The following is a 23,845-nucleotide window of genomic DNA, read 5'->3' as shown; positions in this document are numbered from 1 at the left end:
GGCGCAAAGCTTAAAGACATTCAGGGTGTGTCCAGTCCACATGTGGCATGATTTTGTGATCAGACGTCGGGTGCAATCTTCAAAAGGATGTGGCGTAACATCCTATAAATCAATGATAGTGATATGTCATTCCCTTTCATTTCAAACAGCGCATAGGTATTTTGACAGTCAGCGACGCATTTGAAGGAATCTGCTTGCACACGAGACCTTGTATGGAACACAGGGATTCCACTAATGTCACCACAGTGCCTGTTTTTGAGCTTTTGTGTTGTGATGTTTGTCTTGAAGACCCTCCACTCTCAAACAGTTATTATCTAGTAAACATAGTACAAGTAAACATAACAAATCTGCAATGACTGACTTGAAGTACAATATAAAAAGCAGTAGACTGATTTTATTAACAACTTTTCAATTTGACCTGTACAGAAAGAAAATACAAGAACAAAGAAATGCACAATGTTATTCTGTTACATCTCAATAATACATGGCATCATCATCTTTGAGAGAAAAAAAGGTAAAAATACAAAAACAAATGTTTTAGAACCATTTACCACTTGATCAGTAAAGTCATTTTATATTTCAGCTGGACTTCAAGGAACTCTCACTTTGTACGTACACAGACGGTTAAAAAAAAAAGCCTTTTCCACACCTGCAACAGTACATGTAAGCGAGTGAGACAGCCATTTTGTCCAGAAAATGACCAAGAAAAATTAGGATCGGAAAACTTCCAGTTGACCATGTTTTTTGTACAGTGTGAGTAATGTACCTGTTTGTCCGGTGTGTAGCTCGAGTAGCTGACATCAGCTGAGGGCTGAAGCAGACGGGGGCTGGGAGTTAGGCCCCCCCCCCCCCCTCACTCCTCCGGGGCATTCACAAGGCACTGAGGCCCATGGGAGGGGGGGGGGGAGTGAGAGGTTTCAGATAACGTTGATAACAAATGCATAGAAAAACGCACAAACACCATCAAAAGCCAGAGCGTTAAACAGAGCAAGGTCCGAAACCTTTGGGTTGGCGAAGGAACGATTCATTCATGCACAAGATTTGAGGTGCCGATAGGCCAAGTCGACCTTTTGCTCGCTCTTTTAAGTACCGAGTTTAAAACAGATATCCCCACAACGTCAAATGCTGAGCATGAATCAACACATTCTTCACAGTAAGGAGGATCCTTGAATTGCCACAACACCTGGATGTTTGGGGCGCTTTAATAGGTTTTTACTCATTTATTTCTCCTGATGCAAATGTTTACAGCTATTTACAAAGGCTTCCCTCCCTCTCGTGACGTCAAGCAGGAGTCAGAAAGCACATTTAAAAGTCTGAAATATAAATTTGCAAGGTCCACTTTATGCTCTGTACAGTAAAAGTACATGTTCCAGACAAATGACAAGGCCAATTCAGCACAAGTGTGCGGGGTAGGAACAGGGCACTCAGAGAAGACAGCTGATTGGTTGCAGTAATGGTCAACATACCACAACAGCGAATAGGACCCTGGGACAGTGGCAACGGGGCGGGCTGGAGTGGTGCGAGGGGAAATCAAGGCGTTGGAGGGGAATACAGCAGGCACACACACAGACGGGGGAGATGGGGAGTGGGTCATAACCAGGGTTGAAATGAGACGTCCTGGACCACAGGTAAGCAGATGGTCTGGGAGACAGGCCTATGATCTATGAGAAAGCCCCGCTACGGTAGCCTATGAGTTGAGGCAGATCAGAGAGAATGGTCTCTGTGTTGCGAAGGCTATGCACAAACCACAGTACAGTCCAATAAGCTGTGCATTATGAACACGGAGCTTGAAATTGAGAGGCCATAGCTTAATCCTTATTTGCTGCCTTCATGGTTTTCTGTCCCTCAGCACACTGGCCACAGTCTCCACAACTCAACCTCGCACTGCTGACTAAGAGCAGAGCCTAAGCAGTCAGCTGGTATATCCAGAGGGCATCACGGCAACATTCAAAATCAGTCCAGAACATCTCAACCCCAAAGCAATTCAATGTCAACCCAAACTTAATTCATCAATGAATAATCTCAACAATCTCAATGAATCAATCCCCCCCCCCCCCAAAAAAAGAAATCAGCTTAGAATCTCAAACCAGCCATTCTATTCAGAATAAATAAGGCTAGGACTAACCCCTACCAAATAAGGAGGATGAATTGTGCAGTTAAATACTAGGAAAAGGAGGAGAATTCACTTCAGTTTTGTGCAATGAGTTGATGTCTTCAATACTAACGTGACACCCATGCACAGTGCAGCTCTGGTCAGCAGAAGACCATCCAGAGCACCATAACAAGCCAATAATCGAGACACAGGAACATGGGCTGAGGGTGGTCTCTGTTCACGATCAAGTAACCATGGCAACCACGCAACGGCCATCTAAAAGGTTCTAGGAGGTCTAGGTGAGCGGCCGTATGCATATCTTATGAAACTATGGCAACAGGTCAAAACACACGTAGCCATGATGTGGGATAAATCCAGAAGCTGCCCATGGTACCCTGTTAACTTCACCTGGCCAGTGCCTAAAACTCGTACCAATCCTGCACTGGACCACGGAAGGTTACGTAACTCCAGTGCCTTATACAACAGGCCTGAGTGCATCAATGTCTCAACACATCTAACCGCTTTGGAAGATGTTTATAACTATCATTATTAACAATACTGTAACAGTTGTATATATTATTCTTAGAGCACACACACAAACCACTGCATGTGCGGATCTGAGACTTTGCTGACTTAAAAACAAACAAACGAAACATCAAATATAAATCAATACATTATCATCACCATTTGTAGATATTCTGGTAAGGTTCTAGTTGTTGTGGTCACTGTGACAGGAAGTGACACGCGGTGGGGATTGCCCCAGGTACCCCTCTAGTGGGAAACTGCAGGGACTCCAGTGGCTGCTTACGGCTCACAGGCGGCGAAGAGACAACACCAACACTCCTCAGCCAGCAGTTTCAGGGCAACTAATGAGATTAACACTCATGAGACGAGCCAACGACCACCACAGTTACCTCTAACACCACTCAAACACGCACACAATTAATGGAAAGGTCATTTAGGCAAACAAACCAAGCCATTCCTCACGCGCACACACACACAGGCACACACAGCCATGCTGCTAAACTGCAGCCTTTCCAAAACAACAAACAGCATGATTTCTTCTGAAGTTGCATATCCCAAAATCATAAAATCTAAACAACTTATAAAAACCCAAATAATCAATAAAATAAAAAAAGGGAAAGCAGCGAGAAAAAGCCAGTACAGGTGAGGAAGCCGGTGGACAGGAAGCATAAGATCCATAAATAACATAAAGGGCAGGTACTGTAGAGTGGCTGAGTATCAGTCTTGGATCAGTAGTGCAGTGTAGTGGATCTGCAGTGTAGGAGTACATTAGTAGTGTGCTGGAGTGAGTTTGGAGTGTATTAGGGTGCATCTGTGGTGAAAGAGTATTTCTGTAGCATGTCTGCAGTGTGTTGTAGAGTCATGACTGTTTATGGAAATAAATAATCACTTCCTTAACACATAAAAACACAGAGATGGAGAAAGACGAACATTAAGACAGAAGAAAAGAGAAAGAGTGACAGAGGCGGGGAGGGAGAAGTGGAAAGTCTGTTCATTCGGAGGGGGTGGTGGGGCAGGTGTGTCCCTCCTCCTCGGTGTGGCAGATCCAGGTGGTGCCGGGTGGGGAGCAGGGGGCAGGCGTCCTCTGGGTCCAGTACAGTCCCCTAGTCACACGGCACACATCACACCAGTACAGCAGTCTCTGCCTCCTCCCCTGGCCCTCCCCTCCTCCAGACACCCACCGGAGCCTGGGATGGGGGGGGGGGGGGGTCCAGGGCATGGATGGGCCAGCTGAGGGTGTGAGGAGAGGGCAGGGGGAGGACAGGAGGGGAGGGGTGGAGGCAAGGGACAGGAAGGGCGGGGGGGGGGGTGGGTGCTGGGGCGTGGGGGGCAGTGCTCAGGACTGGGCTGCCCTCTACCTGTCCTTGAGCTGCTGGGTGATGCGCTTGGTGATGCGGCCACACAGCAGCCCCATGAGGAAGAGCAGGGTGACGGCCATGCCCAGCATGGACAGGAGGTAGTTCTTGGCCGGAGAGGTTAACACCTCGCCCGCCAGGTCAGCAAAGCCCTCCGCCGGAGCCGCCTGTGGAGAGAGAGAGTCAATAAAATGGAGTCAGAAAAACGGAATGTCTGCATGAATAACTGTTTTACCGTTTGCCTCAACATGCTTCTTAGAGAAGTCCAAGTATGAGTGGGGGTCAGTGTGTAGCTGTGTGTGTGTGTGTGTGTGTGTTTAGCATGTAAATGTTTGAACCTTGGCGGCATAGCTCCACATATCGATGCGATCCTGCAGTCTCTTCTTACACTCCGGCTGCAGACGCACTCGCTTATCCTGCAGAGCCTCCATTAGACACGACATCTCTGAGGACACACACACACACACACACAAAACCAACGTGAATTCCTCCTTGGCCCCGCTCCACATCCATTAATCATGCAGCTTGTGGGGATTCCAGGGGAGCTCTGCTCCAGTCAGAGGGAGTGCTAGGGGGAGAGACTGTGTACTCACGGCGCCCTCTGCCTGGCGGAATGGAGGCGCACTGGTGTTTGATGTCCAGAGCGCAGGCCGTGTGCAGCACGGGGTCCACAAAGATGTCGGCCTTACTCTCCTTCAGGATGTTCAACACCTCCTGCAGAGCGAGAGAGGCAGAGTGTGAGACGGCCAGAACATGAAAGGGTGAGAAAGAGAGAAGAGACCAGACGGACGTGACCTCAAAACCTCCAGCTCACCCCCAGAGATGAAGGACATGAATTAGACAAATACAAGGATAGTTTGGTTCAGTGGGCTTTGTTCTGAGAACCTTTCCAGACACAAATTAACACTAGAAAATAATAGAGGCAATAGTACCTATTGATTTTGGGCTGGTGAGCAATATTTGTCTTTATAGTAGCTTACTGATGTAAGGCCAGTGCTTTTATTTGGCTGCATCATTTGTTCAGTGTGGGGAGGACTTGCCTTTTTGCAGCCGTCATGTTTGATCTTCAGCAGGTTGCTCTTCAAGCACTCCTCCACCTGACCCGTCTGCTCCTGCGCCGCCACCTCCTCCGCACACAGCCGCGAGATCTGAAATACGCACGCATATGCAGAGAGAGAGAGAGAGAGAGAGAGAGAGAGAGAGAGAGAGAGAGAGAGAGAGAGAGAGAGAGAGAGAGAGAGAGAGAGAGAGAGAAAGAAAGAGAGAGAGACTATGACAAAAGATATGCAAAAATGTATGTGTAAAGACCTGTGGAAATGCAGGTGAGCACACTGACCTCCTCAGTGCACTGGAGCTGAAGCTGAGGGTCCAGTCTGAAGTCCAGAGCAGACTCCTGCAGGATCACCCTGATCTGGTCCTCACAGTCAGGCGAGAGACGCTGGACGAACACACACACACACACACACACACACACACAGTGTAAAACATCTTGCTGGACACACACATTTTACATATGAGTGCAAAACATCTTGCTAGTAGAGATGCACTCTTGTATTGCAACTGTGTTTTCTAATGTGGAGAACTTCAGGTCAGGAATGCCTGTGACTCATTGTGAACATTCAATGACAGGACAGCGCTGCCAACCTTATAAAACCCTGCTGCTCCAAAGAACAAATCTCAGATTCCAGCAGTAGCAGCAGCACTGGGCAGGTCGCATCACACGCATGACGGATGAAAAGAATTCCCACCGCACTCGCCCCTGGTGTATTTGCACACAGGGAAACGGACCAGAAACAGTCCAATGAAATGCCTCGCTGGTCAGCTGAAACAACAACAACCACGAGCCCAGCCACCCAGCTGCAGAAGCGGAGCGTGCTCCCAGGCAGCCTCTGGCCGCGGACAGTCCCAGCTGGGCAGCGCTGTCAGAGAAGCAACCATGGGACATGACAACAGAGGACTCAGAAGAACAGGGCCGAGCGCCAAGAAACCGCAAAAACAAACTGAACAAAACAAAATGGAGGCCACTACAGAGGCAAACGTTCCCAACTGCTAGGAGTTGCCTCATTGCCATCTATTCTTCTCTATTTATCTACCTACCCATCTATCTATCTATCGATCTATCCATCCATCTATCCATCCATCTATCCACCCATCTATCCACCCATCTATCCACCCATCTATCCACCCATCTATCCACCCATCTATCTATCTATCTATCAATCTATCTGGTGTAAACACAGCTGCTGCAAATCCCTGGTTGTTTTTGATGAAAAAATACGTGTTGACATGGCAGGTAGGGATGTGTGCAGTAGTGGGTGTGGACATTTGAGGTTAAGTGTGTCATTGAGACGGAGCAAATATAATTTGAGACAGGAAAAAAGGACCTGGAAGTGTTTCCAGGCCCGTAGGTGGGTACAGCTGGGTGAATGGAAATGTGTATGGGTATGTGGAAAGGCGTGTGTGTGCTTTTGTAGATTTAGATAGTTCAATCATGCGTACGTGTGTGTGTGTGTGTGTGTAAACAGACCTGATCTGCATATTTGAGTTTGAGGCAGGAGATGACCTGTCCCTCCAGCTCATTGTCGTCTTTGGCTTTGGTCAGGATGTTCTGGCAGAACTTGGGAATGTCCGCTTTACAGGCCTTCCTCAACACTGGATTCAGCCGGTAATCTAAATATGGCACAAACACACATGCACACTCACAAAGGGCAAAGACAGTGACTTAACAGAGACGCATGGCGATGGTTCAGCAACTCTCCACATCACAGATCAGCTTAGCATCAGCGCGCACAGCATGGATGGATGAGCCTCGTAGCATTGTGCTCCTGGGTTATGTGAGCATCTGTGTACCTCTCTATAGTATGCAAGTGATCAAAGGTCACCTGCATCTCCATGCTGAGTGTCTGTGCACCTTTGGGTAACGGGACAGTGAGGGCCCCCAGAGGACCTGTGTAAGTGGACAGTTAGGGCCTAGAGGACCTGTGTAAGTGGACAGTGAGGGGCCAGAGGACCTGTGTAAGTGGACAGTGAGGGCCTAGAGGACCTGTGTACCTGTGTTCTGGGTGATTTGGCGCTTGGTGATCATCTGTTTGCACTTGGGATCCATCATCTCGCCGTTCTTGTTCTGAATCAGGCACTGCAGCATGTTCTTAGCGTCCGCCTCAGCACAGAACCTCTGACCAAACACAGACCACAGACAGAAGAGTTAGACCAGTGGTCCCCAAACGTTTTCTTCCGAGGGCCGAGGCTTGCCAGCTTACTATGCCTGGCTGTCAGAGACTCGGAGTATATCAGTAACCATAAATAGCTTAGTGCTGTGAACAACAGCAGTCTACCTTAGTTGAATATTCCATTACATTTAATCTATAGGCCATTGTTAGCTGTGTTTATATTGCCATCATGCCATATCAGTGTAAAATGTAACTCAAATTAAATAATACTAATAAAAAAAAACATTTTTTATTCCCAAAAGTATTAGCAGGTAGTCCCAAAAGTATATTTCATTAAAAATGTGTGAACTCTGAACTCTGAAAATGTAAAGTTCTCAAACTATGAGAATTTTATGAAGTGCTGAAGTGGTCTGAAATGACCACCATTCTAACTTTCACTCAACTGAACTTGTGAACATTGTATGAACATTTGAACAAATAAAAATAATTATCCCAGAAAGTCCCAGAAATATGACTTGAATATAAGTTAGTTAGTTAGTTATTAACAATTCATTGATAAACTTTTAGAATACTTTGAGCACTGATGCAGTCAGCATAGGCCTCTTACATTGTTTGCAGATAGGCCTACATTTCATTCCGTTTTTGATGGCAAACGCGAAACAGCGCCAAAACAACCACCAGTGGACAAAAAGAGTATTACATGTGTACTGTTAAGACTCGCCATAGAGAATGAACAGGGGAAATTGCGGAGGTTATAGTTTGACGATGTCGTACTCCCGTGCGGGCCGGTTGTTATATACCACGGACAGGTTTTGGGGGGCCACCCAAAATGAGGTGGCGGGCCGTATCCGGCCCGTGGGCCGTAGTTTGGGGACCGCTGAGTTACTCACACAACTCAGTGGAGGCGCTGAATTCATACAGCTGGGGAAAAAATAGGCAGAGCACTACAGACACACAAAAAACATATCAGCCCTTATTGGAAATATTACGTTTGACTTGGTTTGTAAATTGCTTGGTTTGCAAATTGTCAAATGTGGATTTCAGCATGGGTTCATCAATATGAAAAGCAGCGATAGAAAAAAAAAACAAACAAAAAAATAGCTAAGCTCTGTGCAAAGCAGTCACAGTGGACAGGTACAGGTGTGTGTGTCAGTTGCTAAATCAGTCTGATCACAGTTGCATGAGAGTGGCAAGTAAACAAGCCTCACCCTGACCAATCCATTCTTCCTGTCAAAGATTCAGCCGCTAGACAAATATCAAAATTAGGTCACCCGTCCAACGCTTTCCATCAGACACTCAAAGTGGGTCGACATCCACAGTTCAGCGGGGCACAAGAGCACAGATGGGTTGCACTCTCACATCTACACTACACAGGCTTCAGAGCTCACAAGCGTGAGAAGAATCCACTGACCAGAGCCTTGCAGCTCTCACCTGAGAATCCACTCTCTCTCTCTTAATACTTGCTGTATAGTACTAAAGCAATCAAGTTAGTATAAACTATTTGAAATGGAAGGTACTGTAGGTTCATTTTCACAGCACAAAAGTTAGGGGAGAAAGGAGAGGAACATTGTTTCAAGTGCTTTTTGAAAAGAACCACCTAACCTCTCTTCAGGGTAGAGAAAACATGTTTTTCTAACCAATGACAGGATGCTTGACCTTTCCTTTTGTCCATGTAGGCCTACATTTCTACTTGAAGGCTATTCAGAATTTTACGACAGTATAAATTGTTTCCTTTCATTGATGCAGAATATACCCATGCTAGACAGGCAAACATGGCTAAGAATTCTTATTCTTAGAGTCTAGAGCCCTTAAAATAGTTTGTGTTTTAAGTGTTGATACAAGACTGAAGGGCTCTGAGCACAGCAGGTGTGTGTGTGTGTGTGTGTGTGTGTGTGTGTGTGTGTGTGTGTGTGTGTGTGTGTGTGTGTGAGTTGCTGCCCACCCGGATCATCTGCTTGCAGACCCTCATGAGCTGAAAGTCCAGTTCAGGGTCCATCATCTCAGTCTCCTGCAGCTTGAACACCTTCTGATGGCACCGCTGGGACAGCTGTTTCTTATTCTCCTTCAGACACTCAATCACCTAACACACCCACACGCATGCACGCACATGCACACACACACCCACACAGAAAGAGAGGGAGAAACATCACACACATTTAAAAGGATATTCTGTGACAGAATATGAATATTATCGTTTGTCTTTATGTGTCAATGTCTTGTGTGTGGAGCGCTTTGGATTGTACTAAGTACATGTTAAATACCCTTTATAAATAAAAATTACTTGACTATTACAAATAACCCCCCTTGCATGAATGCCATGCAGGCCCGTTCAGGTGTTTTGTCGTCTCACCTGAGCGTTTCCGTACGGCACGTTCTGACACATCTTCCTGATGTCGTTCTTGCAGTTGTCAAACAGGTCCGGCTCCAGACGAATATCTTCGGACTGCAGGAGAACACAGCAGAGGGGCAACAGCTCACACAATGGTCCAGAACTGACCCCGCATGACCCATGAAACCCGTCTAAGCTGATGGCCGGTGTTCTGTCAAACTGAGCTACCTGTCGAGTTATGCTACCACGCAGCGCAGTGCAAAACAAAACTTACAATCCACTGTTAGAAGTACACTTACTGTAATGTTGTGCTACCTCAACGTACAATATTTAATAGTTCACGTCTGTCAATCGAAATCGCCAAGCTAAGAACAACAACAAAAAAAATCTCCTCTCCGTTTTGAAATAAGTGTTCAGTAGTGCGGTCATGTACCACCTGGAATTATTCTGTCAAACATTTAATAGTGTGTTGATGGTAGAAGCATTTTAGCTTGCAGAACAGCACCATATTCATAAAAAATGCTATTGATTCGCGCTACAGTAGCTTATCTTAACAAGGTAGCATAACTCGACAGAACACCGCGAGTGGCTGACTGTATGTAGTTTGTGTGATTCCCTCATAGACTGATCAAAGATTGTTTGAAGTTGAAGTGACACATCCTGTTTATTGGGTGACTTTCAGGAGGAGGGTGAGACGCCGAGTGAAGTCAACGTGACATTCTCAATGGTGAATTCTCACCATCTCCAGCTCCTCCACTTTGAGCTGTCTGCGGCACTTCACAGACACACGCTGGTCTTTCACATCCTGCAGCGTGTCGTTCCTCACTGTGGTACTCAGGCAGATCACCACATCCACCCTGAGAGAGACAGAGAGAAAGAGAGACAGAGACAGAGAGAGAGAGAGAGACAGAAACAGAGAGAAATAGACAGGGGGGTATGACAAATAAGTTTGATCTTTTAAGTTTGGCCTCATGAGCCCTGATGAGTTTGGGGGGGGGGGGGGGGGGGGGGGGGGGGGGGGCTCTCACTTCTTCTTGATGTTGGGGCAGAGTTTGAGTACGTCCTCCTTGCAGGCCATCTTGAACTTGTAGGAAAAGCGGAAGTCCTTCATCTGGATCTGAAAGGTTGAAGGAAAAAATGGAAGTAATTTAGAGGGAGCTTTTATTCCCTTCATTATGAGAGTACAAAAAAACCCTCACCAAATGATGTATCTGTAGCAAATTATTTTTCTATACTAGAAAACCTTGACAATCACAGCCTTCAATCTCAACTGAGTCCCCCCTGCCTGACTGGAGGGTGACTGGTCATTTAGTGTGGATGCGACGGCGTGCTGCTCACCAGCTGGAAGTGAGTGACCCCCACGGTGCACTTCTCATTCATCTCCTTCTGGTGCTTATTGAGCACCAGGCACTCCATCAGGTCCCCCGTCTCAATCTGGTTATCCGCCACATCCTGAGGGAGGGGGAGATGAGGGAAGAGAGAGAGAGAGAGAGAGAGAGAGAGAACAAAGAGGAGAAGAGGAGTGAGGTGAGAAGGGGGGCCTGGCCTTTAACACTCCATATCTGGCTTCAGACAGTAGAGGGTGCTACAGCTACAAAAGAAGACAACCTGAAGCCACATAATGACTTTCACAAACACTGACAGTGACAGAGCAAGGAAGAGAGGGGTCCAGAGAAAAACGAGAGAGAGAGAGAGAGAGAGAGAGGAGCAACGACGTAAGGGCCTACCACATTACATGCTGCATGCGCTATGAAATGCATTATAGTCAACGGTCTGCTGCTGCGCTGAGCAAGCACCATTTTGCCGCTTTGCCGCTCTTGCGCGCACCACGGTCAAAGTTAAATCAGGTTGAACTTTGACCGCGGCGCGCTGTAAGTCATTGGTATTTTGCGCTGAGCCCAGCGGCAAGCACAACAAAAATCTTTGAGCAACCTAGCGGCGAGCGCAGCGCATACCGTGTACAATGTGAGAGGGAGAGGTGAAAATGACACATGGGTGAGAATGTGACGTTTATTTCTGACTCACATGGCAATGGGTCTGGATCACAGGTTCACAAGCACGGATCAGCAGGGCATCAATCTGAATGTCCTGAGAAAGAAGAGAAGAGAGAGTAAATTGAGCATCCAAATGATAATAGACTGCTCAGATGCGCACTTTCTACACACCGAGTGTTGAGGGCGCTCAAGATATTTAATCACACTTGAACACACACACACACACACACACACACACACACACACTTACCTCTGACTCCAGTTCTGTCAGGTTTCCCACCACATCCTTACAGTCCGGGCCCAAGTCATCCAGATGATCCTGCAGACACACCAGCTCCTGTGCGGCCCAACACAGAACATGCAGCTCTACCATGTGTACAAATAAACATTTTTCAGATTACTTTTGTGTGTGTGTGTGTGTGTGTGTGTGTACCTGTCCAGCCTCTGTCCTCTCGCTGCACCATTTGCCCAGGTCGGTCAAGCAGCGTCTCTGCAGGTCAGGGTCCAGCTTCACGTCCATAGCCCTCTGGTGCAGGATCCTCTGCACCTCTGTACGACAATCCCGCGAGAGCTGCACACAGACACAGACACAGACACACACACACACAATGTAAGAACATGCAAGTATACTGTTATGCCTCGTAAAAGTCATTAAGTTCCAGCACAAGATCTTATAGAAAATATCAACAATTATGCCACCACAGGCCACCTCTCCATGTTAATTACTGCTTCCACCACAAACTCAACAACACATCAGTATTCTCAATTAAGAGAATTTTGATTAATTCATTTTCATAGTCATTCTCTTGTCATTTCTCAGTGTGATGTTCTTGCAAATTTAACTTAATGCCCCTGAGGGGTCAAATCACCATACTCTGATCACCATTATGATCCGCAGGCCACAGACACATGATCATGCACACATAGGCTGCTTCCACACTACTCACTCCTTAGTCTGTATCTCCATCCCCCTCCAGGCTGTAGTCAAAGCAGTGTGAGACAGACCACTATCACCTTCATATCAACCAGACAGTTCTTTCAAAGCACCTACACCACACAGATCTCACTGTAGGATCTGACACTCTCTGGTGAATGAATATCACATGAAAGTCATTCTACAGGTTCTACAGTGACGTGACAGAGGTGGTTCCGATCTGTCCTGAGTGGACCACACGTACCCGGCGGCCCTGCTCCTCGGTGCGGTAGGCGTGGCGGTACAGGCAGGAGAAGACGGCGCCAGGGGGCATCGACTCGCTCGTCTCGTTCCAGCCGTGAGTGTGGCAGATCCTCGCCGCATCGTTCTGGCACTTCTTGTACAGAAGTGGGTCCAGTCTGCAGAAGAGTCACACACACACACACACACACACACACACACACACACACACACACAGAATTACATACCCATATAAAGACACAGTACTATGAGGAAACTAGACACTTTTTCTAGGAAATTATCACTCTCAAGGGGAGACAAGAGTCCCCTTCAACACAGCCAAACAAGGCAGGCATATACATTTGACTAGGTCTGGAGACTCAACGTCCCTGCTGAATATGAGCTTGTAGTTCAGACCAAGAAAAAAAAAAACAGCTAAGCCAGCTGGGTGTCCCTGAAGGCTTCTAAACTAAGATCATATCAGCTGAGAAATAGCCCAGAGACATGTTCAACATGTTTCATAATCCAGCTCTCTGTGCTCCATTATTTAGTCTGTAGGTGTCCTGTCGGCGTGGTGTGCTTCTGCTCACTTCCAGTCTCTGGAGATGAAGTACTGCAGCTCCAGCAGGCGCAGCTCACAGTCTTCCACCATCTTCTCAGTGTACAAGTGCTCCATCAGACACGACAGCACCCTGGGGGACAGACAACATGTATATTTATTTAAATCTCACATACACACACACACACACAAACAAACAGATACATAAACACAGTCATCTCAAACCACTTGCATTCACAAACTATATTGCTTCACAAAAAAAACAGATGAAATACTATGGAGAGGCCTGTTGGTCTCACAGGAGTGTGTGTGTGTGTGTGTGTGTGTGTGTGAGAGAGAGACTCACATGGGGTCTCCGTTGCGGATGTGTTTGCAGGCGGTCTGGATGACCGACTCACAGGCCTCGTTGAGGGCCCGGTCGATGCGGTAGTCTGCCCCTGGGTCTGCCTCCTGCACCAGACTCTGGAGCTGTTACACAATACATAACAGCATGAATAACCAACAGTAAACCAGGTACGGCTGCCCTTTTTTTCCTTGTCATGTGTACAAAATCCATATTTCTCATATTCATGACATTCATTTCTAATGTATTCATAAATCTAAATTCAGCTCATGTTCATAATGATTCCTTAAAAATGCATTTTCACCCTTGTACGTGCCTGCTAATATTTCGGCTGTATTGATCGTCACCTGGCCTTTTTGATGCATTATTACCTGGGTTACGATTCTCCTACTCTCTTGTACATCCTCAGCTACCACACTTTACTGTGCCTTTCTCACTCCCTCTTTGGCCAGCATCACACTGGGTGCCTGCCTTTGAGGTCTAAAAAAAGAGCCGTTCCATGAAAAAAAAGAGTCGTTCCATGAGCTTTGTGTGTTAAACAGAGAACATACTTCGATCACAAGCGCAGAAGCTGTCAAGATGGTGACGTTAATTCAATCTTAACAGTGCCATTAGCTCATGACAGATAATATCCTGACCGCAATGAAACTGTGGCCACCTCATACTGGGTGGTTAAAAGGGTTTTAAAAATAAGAGCACTGCTGATCTCATTCTATGGTGTTTTATGTGTGAAAGTGTATGTGCTGACCTTGAGCAGGCTCAGAGAGGAGCGTGTGCATGCATTAATTTGATGACACCCAGCCACCTTCTCTCAGAGCCATTTATTCAGGGGCTACTGCCTGCACCTTAAAGAGTGAGCAGGTGAGAGTGCATGTTTCTAGGCATGTACAGATCTCTCTTTGTTTGAGTGTGTGCATGTGTGTGTGTGTGTGCGCGTGTGAGTGAGTGTGTGTGTGTGAACTCACAGCCTTCTGGCAGAGGCTGTCCACCGGACCCTTGTCCCCACGGACCACCCTCATGAGGCAATGCAGCGTGCGTCCCTTGTGGTGCAGGCCGCAGTGCGCGTCGATCTCGCCCCGGCAGTGGAGCACGATCTCCGGGCTCAGTGAGTAATCCTCCATCAGCATCCGCCTGTAGTCCAGCATCTCGCCCTGACAGTCCCCACTGACCGGCCGACCTGGGGGTCAGAGAGCGGAGGGGAGGTAGGGAGGGGAGTCAGGAAAAACAAACAAAGAGACTCAGTGTTGAAAGGAAATCCAGGAAGTATATGAACTTCAAAGCACACGGCACTGCTTTGATGAGTGTTTGAACGCACATACGCACCTCTGTGCAGAACCGACTCGAGGCAGAGGAGCAGGTAGGAGAGCTTGGCTTCGCGGGCGCGGGGCATGTTGGTGTCCTGGTTGCAGCGGTTCTTGCGCAGGTCCGCGCGGCAGGCCTTGGCCAGCGAGTAGCTCACCTTGTAGTCCTGAGCGATCAGCTTCTGACGTGTGGACAGGGAGTCCCTGCACTGCAACCCCACAGGAAAAGAAATAAAACACTCTCTTTCATAGACAACAACAATTTCAGTACAAAACCTAAGACAAAGCCTGTTATACTAAAACATACAAACGTCAATCATGCCAACGTGGCAGGTGCCAACCAGTGTACAAAAACCAGCTCTGGCCAGATGGAGATACTAGCCCGAATAGGCAGACATGCTGTCTCCCTCGGCCCATGTTATCACTGATGTTCCTCGGATGTTCCTAAACACCGGGCTGTATAACCTTCCTGCTGGTACACAGGCCTAAGGCACAGTTATGTACAATAGTATGGACCTCTCCCTGTGTATGCTACACACAGAAGTAACATATGAACACATCAGAATAAAGTAAGAATACCCCAGAATTCTTAGGTCAGAAGAAGAAACGCCACAGCAGCAGCCCTTTGCAGACAGATTAGACTCCCCTGCAATAGAGCATGTATCTGCAGAAGACACTTAGCACTTTTAGTGCTCCATCTGGGCAGAGCACTGAGCAGGGCAGAGTGCCCAGAATCAGATCAATTCTCAGGGAGCACAATGCCCAATAAACTGCTCACTCAACACTGAACCTCACTGGGGGAAAAAACTGTCTTGGCTAGCTTTAAATGCTAGCTGCCACGCTAAGCTGCATTCACTTGTGTTGCCACAAAGCCTTCTTGAGCTGCGAGAGGTGCATCTAGCCTTAACAGTTTATCTCTGTAGGCCTCTGATCAGAACACAGCAAAAGCATATGGAAGATAGAGCACTAATAAGGACAAACCCTGTCCTTGGCTTGGTGATCAGTTCTTTTTACAAACACCCAACAAGCAACAAAAGAAGAGAAGATAACGGTTACTACAGTAACTTTAAAAAAGGGAAAAGTATGAGCTGAGTGGGAATTTAAAACACAGCAAGTAGGGGAGTCATCCTCATCACCCACTGGTCTATTTAGTAATACAGCTCTTGCATGCAGCTGTGAGAGACAGAAAGATGCACATTTGAGAGGGTGAAATTTCAGCAGTGTTACCTTTTCTGACATGCCATCCTCAAACTTGTGGTTGAAGAGACACTTGTAGACCCGCCCCTCTCCTGCCGCAGTCTGCAACACAACAGCGCTGATGTGTTGAGACAAGTATCAAAGCGCTCACATTTCAAATCCAGCATTAATACTTTCATCATCTTGTAAAATGAAAATACCCTCAACAAATCCCTAGTTGTTAAAGTAGGTGGGATGATGCCTACCTACAGTATGTTTACTTGAGAGGGCATTAACAGTAATTCAATGAATCTGTGCCAAACACCAGTGCCCACTACATAAATGAACACTGGTGCTACAGTTTCAGAATTAGTTTTGCACACCACACCTATGTTGCTCTGTACACAATCTCTGCAGTCAAAAACATCTCCCCATGTCCATAAACCATACATGCTTCCACCATCTTAACCAGCCCTTTCTCTATCACACTCACTCTTCACAGAAGTTGCAGAGGGCACTAGATTAACGCCACCACAACCTTCTGAGAAAACAGGCAACATACATTTTCACAGAAGCGTTCACGATCATCACGGCAGGCGAAGTACAGGTGGCGATCGAGGTGGAAGTCATCGGACGAGAGTTCGGCCACTCGCATGATGGCCTTCTTGCAGTCCTCCTTGATACCAGTGTGACCAGCCTGCTGCTCTGCCTCCGTCACCAGCCCCTTCTCCAGACAGGCAATCACCTCGCCCTGAGAATGCACATCCTGGCAGGGAGAGGGGGTGGGCAGATAAAAAAGTATTTTAACATTATTTTTGCTTATTTATAAAACCTTGGACCTAATACTGATCCAGGTGGAATGGCATTTAAAAGATGTTTTACCATTTTTAGATAGAGTTTTAATTGTAAGGTATTTAAAATATGCTTCACTCAAGAGACATCGGTACATGAACTGATAATAAATCTGAGAGGGAGGGAGGAAGACTGAGAGACACAGGGAGAAGCATGAACCAGGGGGGACTTGCCTTCTCTCCTGTGTTGATACTCCCACAATGTAGCGTGTTGATGTCTTCACGACATTTGTCCATAAATCCGCAGATGAGCCGGTAGTCGCTGAAGATGATGGTGGTCATCTTGGTGATGTACTGATTGCAGTGGTGTTCACTGATGTTGCCACGGTGATCTACCAGACAGGACACCAGGTAGCCCTTCCCCTTCTCCTCTTGGGCACACTCCTTTAACTGTCCAAGAGAGTTTGGAGAGAGAGAGAGAGAGAGAGAGAGAGATTCACAACATGTTAGTTTAGTTTATTTGTCCTTACATAGGAAAATTCACATAATACCATACAAGCCTCGCAGACATGAAATACATAGGTACACACAGTTACGGTTCTTCACCCACCACCCTCATCAAACATCAAGTTACTTTCAATCATGACAGGCCAATAACACTTGACTGGGCATACTGGTAAGCACACAAAATGACAGCCACTTTTTAATTACTAGGTAGAATGGTGGGATACCAGGACACCAGGTGAGTGTCCACACCCAAGCTCTTGCAGATGGGTGTGGACGCTCACCTGGTATCCTGGATTACAGATTACCTGACCGAGCGGCCACAGGAGGAAGCACTAAGAAGAAGGATGCTGGGCGACTAGACAGGCTGGTAAGGAAAGCTGGCTTTGGGTTGGGAGCCGAACTGGAGTGTATCACTTCAATATCAGATAAAAGGACCCTGAACAAACTGATCAACATCTTGGACAATGAATGTCATCCACTCCACAGCACTATTACAAAGCAGAAGAGCTTGATCAGCTGGAGACTTCGCTCACTGTCATGCACAACTGACAGACTGAGGAAGCCATTTGTCCACAGGGCCATTGAACTGTTCAATGCTTCACTAAAGGGAAGTGGAGAGATAGACTTCTCTGCATAGTCTGTCTGCCTCTCCACCTTCTCCATGTTTGTGTATTGACTATCCACTGGCCTACTGTTTTACTGCTACTTTATTTACATGCTATATTAGCACATATGCAGCAGCCTTCTCTCCCTCCCACTCCTCCAATACTTTATACTTAATACTATTACATCAACCTATTCTTGCACTAATATAGTTGTTTATATTACTTTGTCTACATTATTCTCTTATATGTCCATATTTATTTTTATGCTGCACTGTTATTCTTGCACTTATTCTTGCACTGTTGGACTTACTTATTTGCACCATCACCATGACACTCACTCTCAGAGTACCTTACAATGCATACAGAATCACAGGCTCAGTCTCTGCCCTGTCACTGCAAGCGCCTCATGCTTGATCATCCTTAAGCACACATTGTGGATATTTGATTTAGTTTATTTCGTTTTTTAATAGTTTAGTATTTTTCTATCCTCTACTGTCTTTATTGTGCAGTGGTGTTATATTACTTTTTCTGCTGTAAGTGCATGTTGTGTGTGATGTCTGTATGCTACCGAGACCTCAGTAGCATACAGACAAGATCAATAAAGTATCTATCTATCTATCTATCTATCTATCTATCTATCTATCTATCTATCTATCTATCTATCTATCTAGAACCTCACAACTCATCACTCACTTCGCTGATGGTGCTCTTGCACACCTCCATGGCCACGGACTCGAACTTGGGGTCAGTCGTCAAATTCAGCTTGTAGTTCCATAGTAGCTAGAGAAGGATTGACACACAAACTATAAAATTAATACTTTCCCACAATATTTTCTATTTTTAATCAGTGTAATAAAACACACAGGTACAGCCCTTCATTTCCAAGAAGTAGACGATCATAAAGAGACGGAGCCAGAAACTGCTTAGCCATCATGCTGTCACAAATACCCGTGACACCACCTGGCTTCCTGACATCCGCTCTGTATGGTAAGCTGAACTACTGCTCCACTTGAGTGGAGGAAGTAATCATATTACATGTAATCAACAACACTTGCCAGATGTTATTTAATCTGAATATGGGTAGGGCAGCTTCACTTCCTCCACAATATTGATTCAGCCCCCTGCAGCTATACACACAGCAGAGGCAAGGGTACAGTTTGATGAGGGATGATGGGGGAGTAGACACTCTCTATAAGCCTGCCTGTGAGAATCTGAACTAGGGTGGTGCATTTTGTGAGTATTTAACATTTTGCGTTACTGCTGATGGCCCTAAGGAAGATGGGGGATTTGCTTCCATTAACTTCCCCCTTTCAGAGAGGAGAGACACAGGGAACTACTAACTGACACATTAGAGAAGACAGAAGCCATTAAGAGGAACTTGGTGAGCATAGAATGACTTACATGATTGCAGTCAGGAGCCAGCTCTGTATCCTGTAGGGAATTGGAGAGAGAGAGGAAACAGAGAGAGTGAGTGAGAGAAAGGGCAGAGTGAGACACAAAACATCTTTCCTCATGCCTGAGGCTTTTTCCCATGAGCTGGAGAGACTATTCTGAAATAGTCAAACCTCTGACCGACACACACACACACACACACAAACGTTGTGGTCCTAAAATAGTCTACACCAAACATACACAGCAATCAGTGTGGTCAGCTAAATGAATTCTAAGCTTTTGTGCGATGGCAGAGATGATGGTAGCTATTCAGACACTCACCCACACACTGGCCATTCACCACCCCAACCTTTTCCAGTCACACAAAGCTGTGATACAATCAAGCAAATCACACAAAAACACACACATAATCACGCGGGGGTTGGGATACACCACTCATTCATGCTTTACAGATACACAGATACACAGATGAGACAGTCATGGGGTAGGAGTCTGGGTATCTGAGCAACAATCACAGTGGCTCTCTACACACACACAGCCTCTGAAAGGTGCTTTTCTCCTCTCACTCACATTCACCTGACAAAAAAAAGAATCTACAATCAGGCAGGGACAAAGAGCACAGGTAGAGACAAATTCCTTGAATTTCCCCTGGGGATCAATAAAGTATCTATCTATCTATCTATCTATCTATCTATCTAGGTACGAAAGAAACACAGAAACTGGAATTGACATGACAGAATCCTGTCCAGTGTTTCCCATACATTGACTAATTTGTGGCGGCCCACGACAATACCAAAACTGACCACCACACAATGATTTTCCATGCTATACTATTGAGATGGGATGAAGTCCTGTAGAATAGAATACTGTCAGAACACTGTTGGGTTGTCGAGGTTAGCACACTATAATGTTACCGCTAAGCTTACTTGTCAATATCGACTTCTCATGCAAGGCAAGCATAACTATAGGCTATTTTATTAACTCCCGACAGAGAACCACCTCCCACCCTCACCTACCACCACAAATACAATTCAATTCTGTGGGAAATACTGCTGTCCTGTCTCTGTGTGAAAGTGTGAACATCTGCTGGCTGCACCTCAGCCAGTGATGACAAGACAGCTTCCTCCCTAGAGGGGACATGCATTTTAGCGACTTCCAGTAAGTCGTCGCTATAGCGACAGTCTAGACCTCGACACCCACTATGATGGCTGATGGAGCTTGTTGTCATCTTAACAGCGTGTACATAGCAGAGCAGGGGCGCAGGAGATATTTTCAAAGTGAGGGGGACCAAATTGTGAGCAAAAACCCATATAGTGAAATCAGGCTTCCAGATATTGGACCACGACTTCTGAACCACTGTCAACCATCAGAATATTTTAAACTTGCAGGGTACCCACGGTCATGGAAAATCTGGAAAAGTCATGGAATTCACCCTTCGCTAAGTCCCGCCCTCCTTAGTTACTGTTGCTATGCCTGACAAGCTTTAGCACCCTGCACGTCTATTACATAGGGGGAGAACCGGGACTTTTCAATGAAATGTAATTTAGAATTTCATCTCTGAACAAAACCGTTCATGAGTTATTTAAGCAGAAGTCGAATGTGCGTTTTGTTTCATTCGACTCTCCTGGCCAGAATGAATGGAACAGGCATGGGGGACAAAAGAAACATACCATTTAAGCTATGTACTTCCCACAACTTCAATATTTGACAACATATCATGAATGGTACTTCAAATAGGTGTTATTTTAAATAGATTGCTGATGGGCTACACATCTTGGTGAACGTCTGTTAACAACTTCTTGCCGTTATCGTGAAGCGTGTATCTCGCGGTTATGGAAATATCATGCAATATGCCATTTTTTATAGTTAGAACAATATGTGTTCCTAAATATATCATGTTTCTATAGTGTAACATGTTTTTTCACTGTGTCTTTACGTCGGTTAGGGCACCACACATCCAAATAAGTGCCCTTCATGACCCACAGGCCTTCAGTCTCCACAGGTTAACATGGCAAAACTCGAAAAGCTTGTCAGACCTCCCGTGCCTAGTGACGGGTTGCTAAGCCACGATTGGCCTGTGGCGGTTTTCGGGTGTGGCTCAGCGAAGGGTGAATTGTAAAATCCCATTTTCCAGGCCTGGAAAAATCAGTAAATTCATTGAAAGTTTTGGAAAAGTCATGAAATTTCATTTAGTCATACCAGGGACGTAGGTAGGAGATGGCGTACATGCCATTCTATGACTTTCTTCATGGAAATGGAATAGTGGGGGAGAAAACAGAGAAAGCTATTTTTTCCCAATGTCGTTTAAGTCACATAAATTGTAGTAACACTCACTGTTGTGCAAAATAATCACTTGTCACAAACTGGAAAAAGTGCAGTCAGGGATTTTACATGATTTCAAGCCCATAACATTTTTTGTCACATTCAGGAATCATTCGCTCACGACCGCTAGATGCCCATTCTGTTAGTACACAATCAAAAAATGCTCTCTGTAGGCAGCCCAGGGTCCAAAAACTGGAAACAAACAAAGTGGGGGCAGCCTGTCCCTCAAACAAAAACGAAACCCTGCACCCCCTGGAATTTCTCTTGGAATACTGAAGGCAGGGTTGAGCACAAAGGGTTTTTTGCACAAAAGTATTTGTTAAAAAATGTAAAGGGACCCTATGCAGTTTTGGCAATTGTTTCGCTCTTTCCTCGCTTTTTGTTCAGTTTCTCCTACAGAGCTCCTCTAGAGCTTTAGAGTATATATATTTTACAATACTCCTTGCTCGGTCAGTCTGCCGTTTCCTCTTTCCCTGTTCCTCTGACAACGGCTTAATCACTTTCTGCTTATTTTTCGCCGGCTCTGCCATAACGAATGTCTGAGAAACTCCATTGCTACCTTGTTCTAGCCAGTGCCTGGCGGGTATATGTGTAGTGTCGTAAAGCAATTCGGTATTGCGAGACCGCGAGCCTTTCTGACTCAGAAGCCGGCGGCCCACCGGACCAAAGTTGCAAGGCTGGTTTTTCGCTCAAAGATGCTAGGGGGAAGCGAGACTGCCACCATTCAACCTGGAAAAAGTCATATAACCATTCCAATGACTCCAAAGTTGTTAAGGTAAATTAAACAAAAAAACTGCTTAATTCACCTTTTTTTTATTTTTATTTTTGGGCTTTTTATGCCTTTAAATCAGATGGGATAGTGGAGATTGACAGGAAGTGAGTGGGAGAGAGAGTCGGAGTGGGATCCAGAAAGGACCACGGGGCTGGAACCGAACCCGGGTCGCCAGTGTACGGTGCGGGTACCCCAGCCAGTCACGCCACTGCTGGGGCCTTAATTCACCTTTAAAGGAAAATTCCGGTTTTTAGCACTTTGAGTCCCTTTTCTGGTTTGTTTGGGATGAACTAGAGTGGTGGACACCGAAATTTTGACGATGGTCCTGTCTCGACTTTTCTGACTCGTTTTGAATCGCCTTTGACTACTTCAGAATGGCTGCTACAGGCATGAACAAACATGTCCTTAAACCAACCCTTAACGTTCGTTTTCAAAACTGTGCAACTCACCGAGTGGTTAGTGATGTGAAAACGAGTTGATAAGCAGTAGGCTAGTTGAGTTGGTTATTAAACAGAATAGCTAACGTCGGGAGGAACAGAAGATGGTACAGAAGTAGCCTGGCTTAGTTTATGATGCTTGTTAGTAGACAAACTGATCAAACATTTCAGATATCCGACTGTCACTAGCAGAGTGAAAGTGAGATTGTGCAGTCTAGATGGCTGTGGTAATGCTGTTAATGAGATGGTTTATTTAGCCTAGCATATAGCCTAGGCTATTATTTAGCCTGTAAGGATTTTTTTCCCCCATTATCAAAAGTGAGGGGGACGATTGGCGTCTCTTTAAAACTGCGGGTGTCATATCCCCCATACAGCCGGCATGCCTGGCGCAGTGCTCTGATGGGAAGACATGCGAGATCCAGAGCCAGACGTGCCAAAGCCTATTACAGGTGAGGCTCTTTAACCCCCTTTACTCACTCTGGATCATAAATGTTCGTCCAGACTTGAAAACGTCAAGCCTCGAGGGGAAAGGAGCCACATGGATACCTGTTCCACCTGGTCTGCACACAGACATAGACTCGGGCCCGATCCGTGTCCAACATCACAGCAGATGATGGGATCCCTGCCTCCAGGAGAGGTCAAGGGATGGCGGCAGCAGCGGCAGCAGCAGAAAGCCTGACTCAACTCTTTTTTTTCTGTTCACCTGGGCAAACGGATGAGGATTAGGCAGATGTGTAGGGGTATTGGTTTTGGGACTCTCTGAAGGTCATTAGGGAGATTCTAGGATGTGGTCCTTAGTCACACAGCACTAGTACACCCATTAGGTCCACAAACCTGGGGGATATTGAGAAACTGTATGGATCCATTCCTAACTCAAAAGCAAATAGGTTGTAATGCAACCACATTACTAACCACTCACACCCTTTAAAAACAATACAGACTCAAAACGAACTTCCAATTACATTGCCTATAAGCCTAATCCAGCACAAGACTAAACAAACACAAAACCAACTCAACACACC

General features: G+C 46.0%; 1 protein-coding gene across 1 annotated transcript in view; it reads right to left on the bottom strand.

Annotated features, from left to right (window-relative positions):
- Positions 1–374: 374 nt before the first annotated feature.
- The window catches only part of glg1a (golgi glycoprotein 1a), a 28,762-nt gene continuing 5,291 nt past the window's right edge, over positions 375–23,845 (bottom strand). Inside the window, exons 2-26 of the mRNA XM_042111049.1 lie at positions 19,302–19,331; positions 18,594–18,680; positions 17,023–17,238; positions 16,560–16,763; positions 16,049–16,120; positions 14,844–15,030; positions 14,486–14,697; positions 13,524–13,645; positions 13,209–13,310; positions 12,644–12,797; positions 11,899–12,036; positions 11,716–11,802; positions 11,497–11,559; positions 10,810–10,923; positions 10,500–10,588; positions 10,211–10,328; positions 9,493–9,585; positions 9,085–9,222; positions 7,024–7,147; positions 6,500–6,642; positions 5,309–5,410; positions 5,013–5,120; positions 4,566–4,686; positions 4,311–4,417; positions 375–4,139 (exon numbers count right to left, since the gene is read on the bottom strand). Of these exons, the coding sequence (XP_041966983.1) occupies positions 3,972–4,139; positions 4,311–4,417; positions 4,566–4,686; positions 5,013–5,120; positions 5,309–5,410; positions 6,500–6,642; positions 7,024–7,147; positions 9,085–9,222; positions 9,493–9,585; positions 10,211–10,328; positions 10,500–10,588; positions 10,810–10,923; positions 11,497–11,559; positions 11,716–11,802; positions 11,899–12,036; positions 12,644–12,797; positions 13,209–13,310; positions 13,524–13,645; positions 14,486–14,697; positions 14,844–15,030; positions 16,049–16,120; positions 16,560–16,763; positions 17,023–17,238; positions 18,594–18,680; positions 19,302–19,331 (3,099 nt within the window). The 3' untranslated portion in view covers positions 375–3,971. The remainder of the gene's footprint in view (positions 4,140–4,310; positions 4,418–4,565; positions 4,687–5,012; positions 5,121–5,308; positions 5,411–6,499; positions 6,643–7,023; positions 7,148–9,084; positions 9,223–9,492; positions 9,586–10,210; positions 10,329–10,499; positions 10,589–10,809; positions 10,924–11,496; positions 11,560–11,715; positions 11,803–11,898; positions 12,037–12,643; positions 12,798–13,208; positions 13,311–13,523; positions 13,646–14,485; positions 14,698–14,843; positions 15,031–16,048; positions 16,121–16,559; positions 16,764–17,022; positions 17,239–18,593; positions 18,681–19,301; positions 19,332–23,845) is intronic.

Source organism: Alosa sapidissima, chromosome 11, assembly GCF_018492685.1.
Source record: "Alosa sapidissima isolate fAloSap1 chromosome 11, fAloSap1.pri, whole genome shotgun sequence".
NCBI lineage: Eukaryota > Metazoa > Chordata > Actinopteri > Clupeiformes > Clupeidae > Alosa > Alosa sapidissima.
Note: the sequence above shows the minus strand (reverse complement) of the source record. Positions and strands in the feature narration are given on the sequence as shown.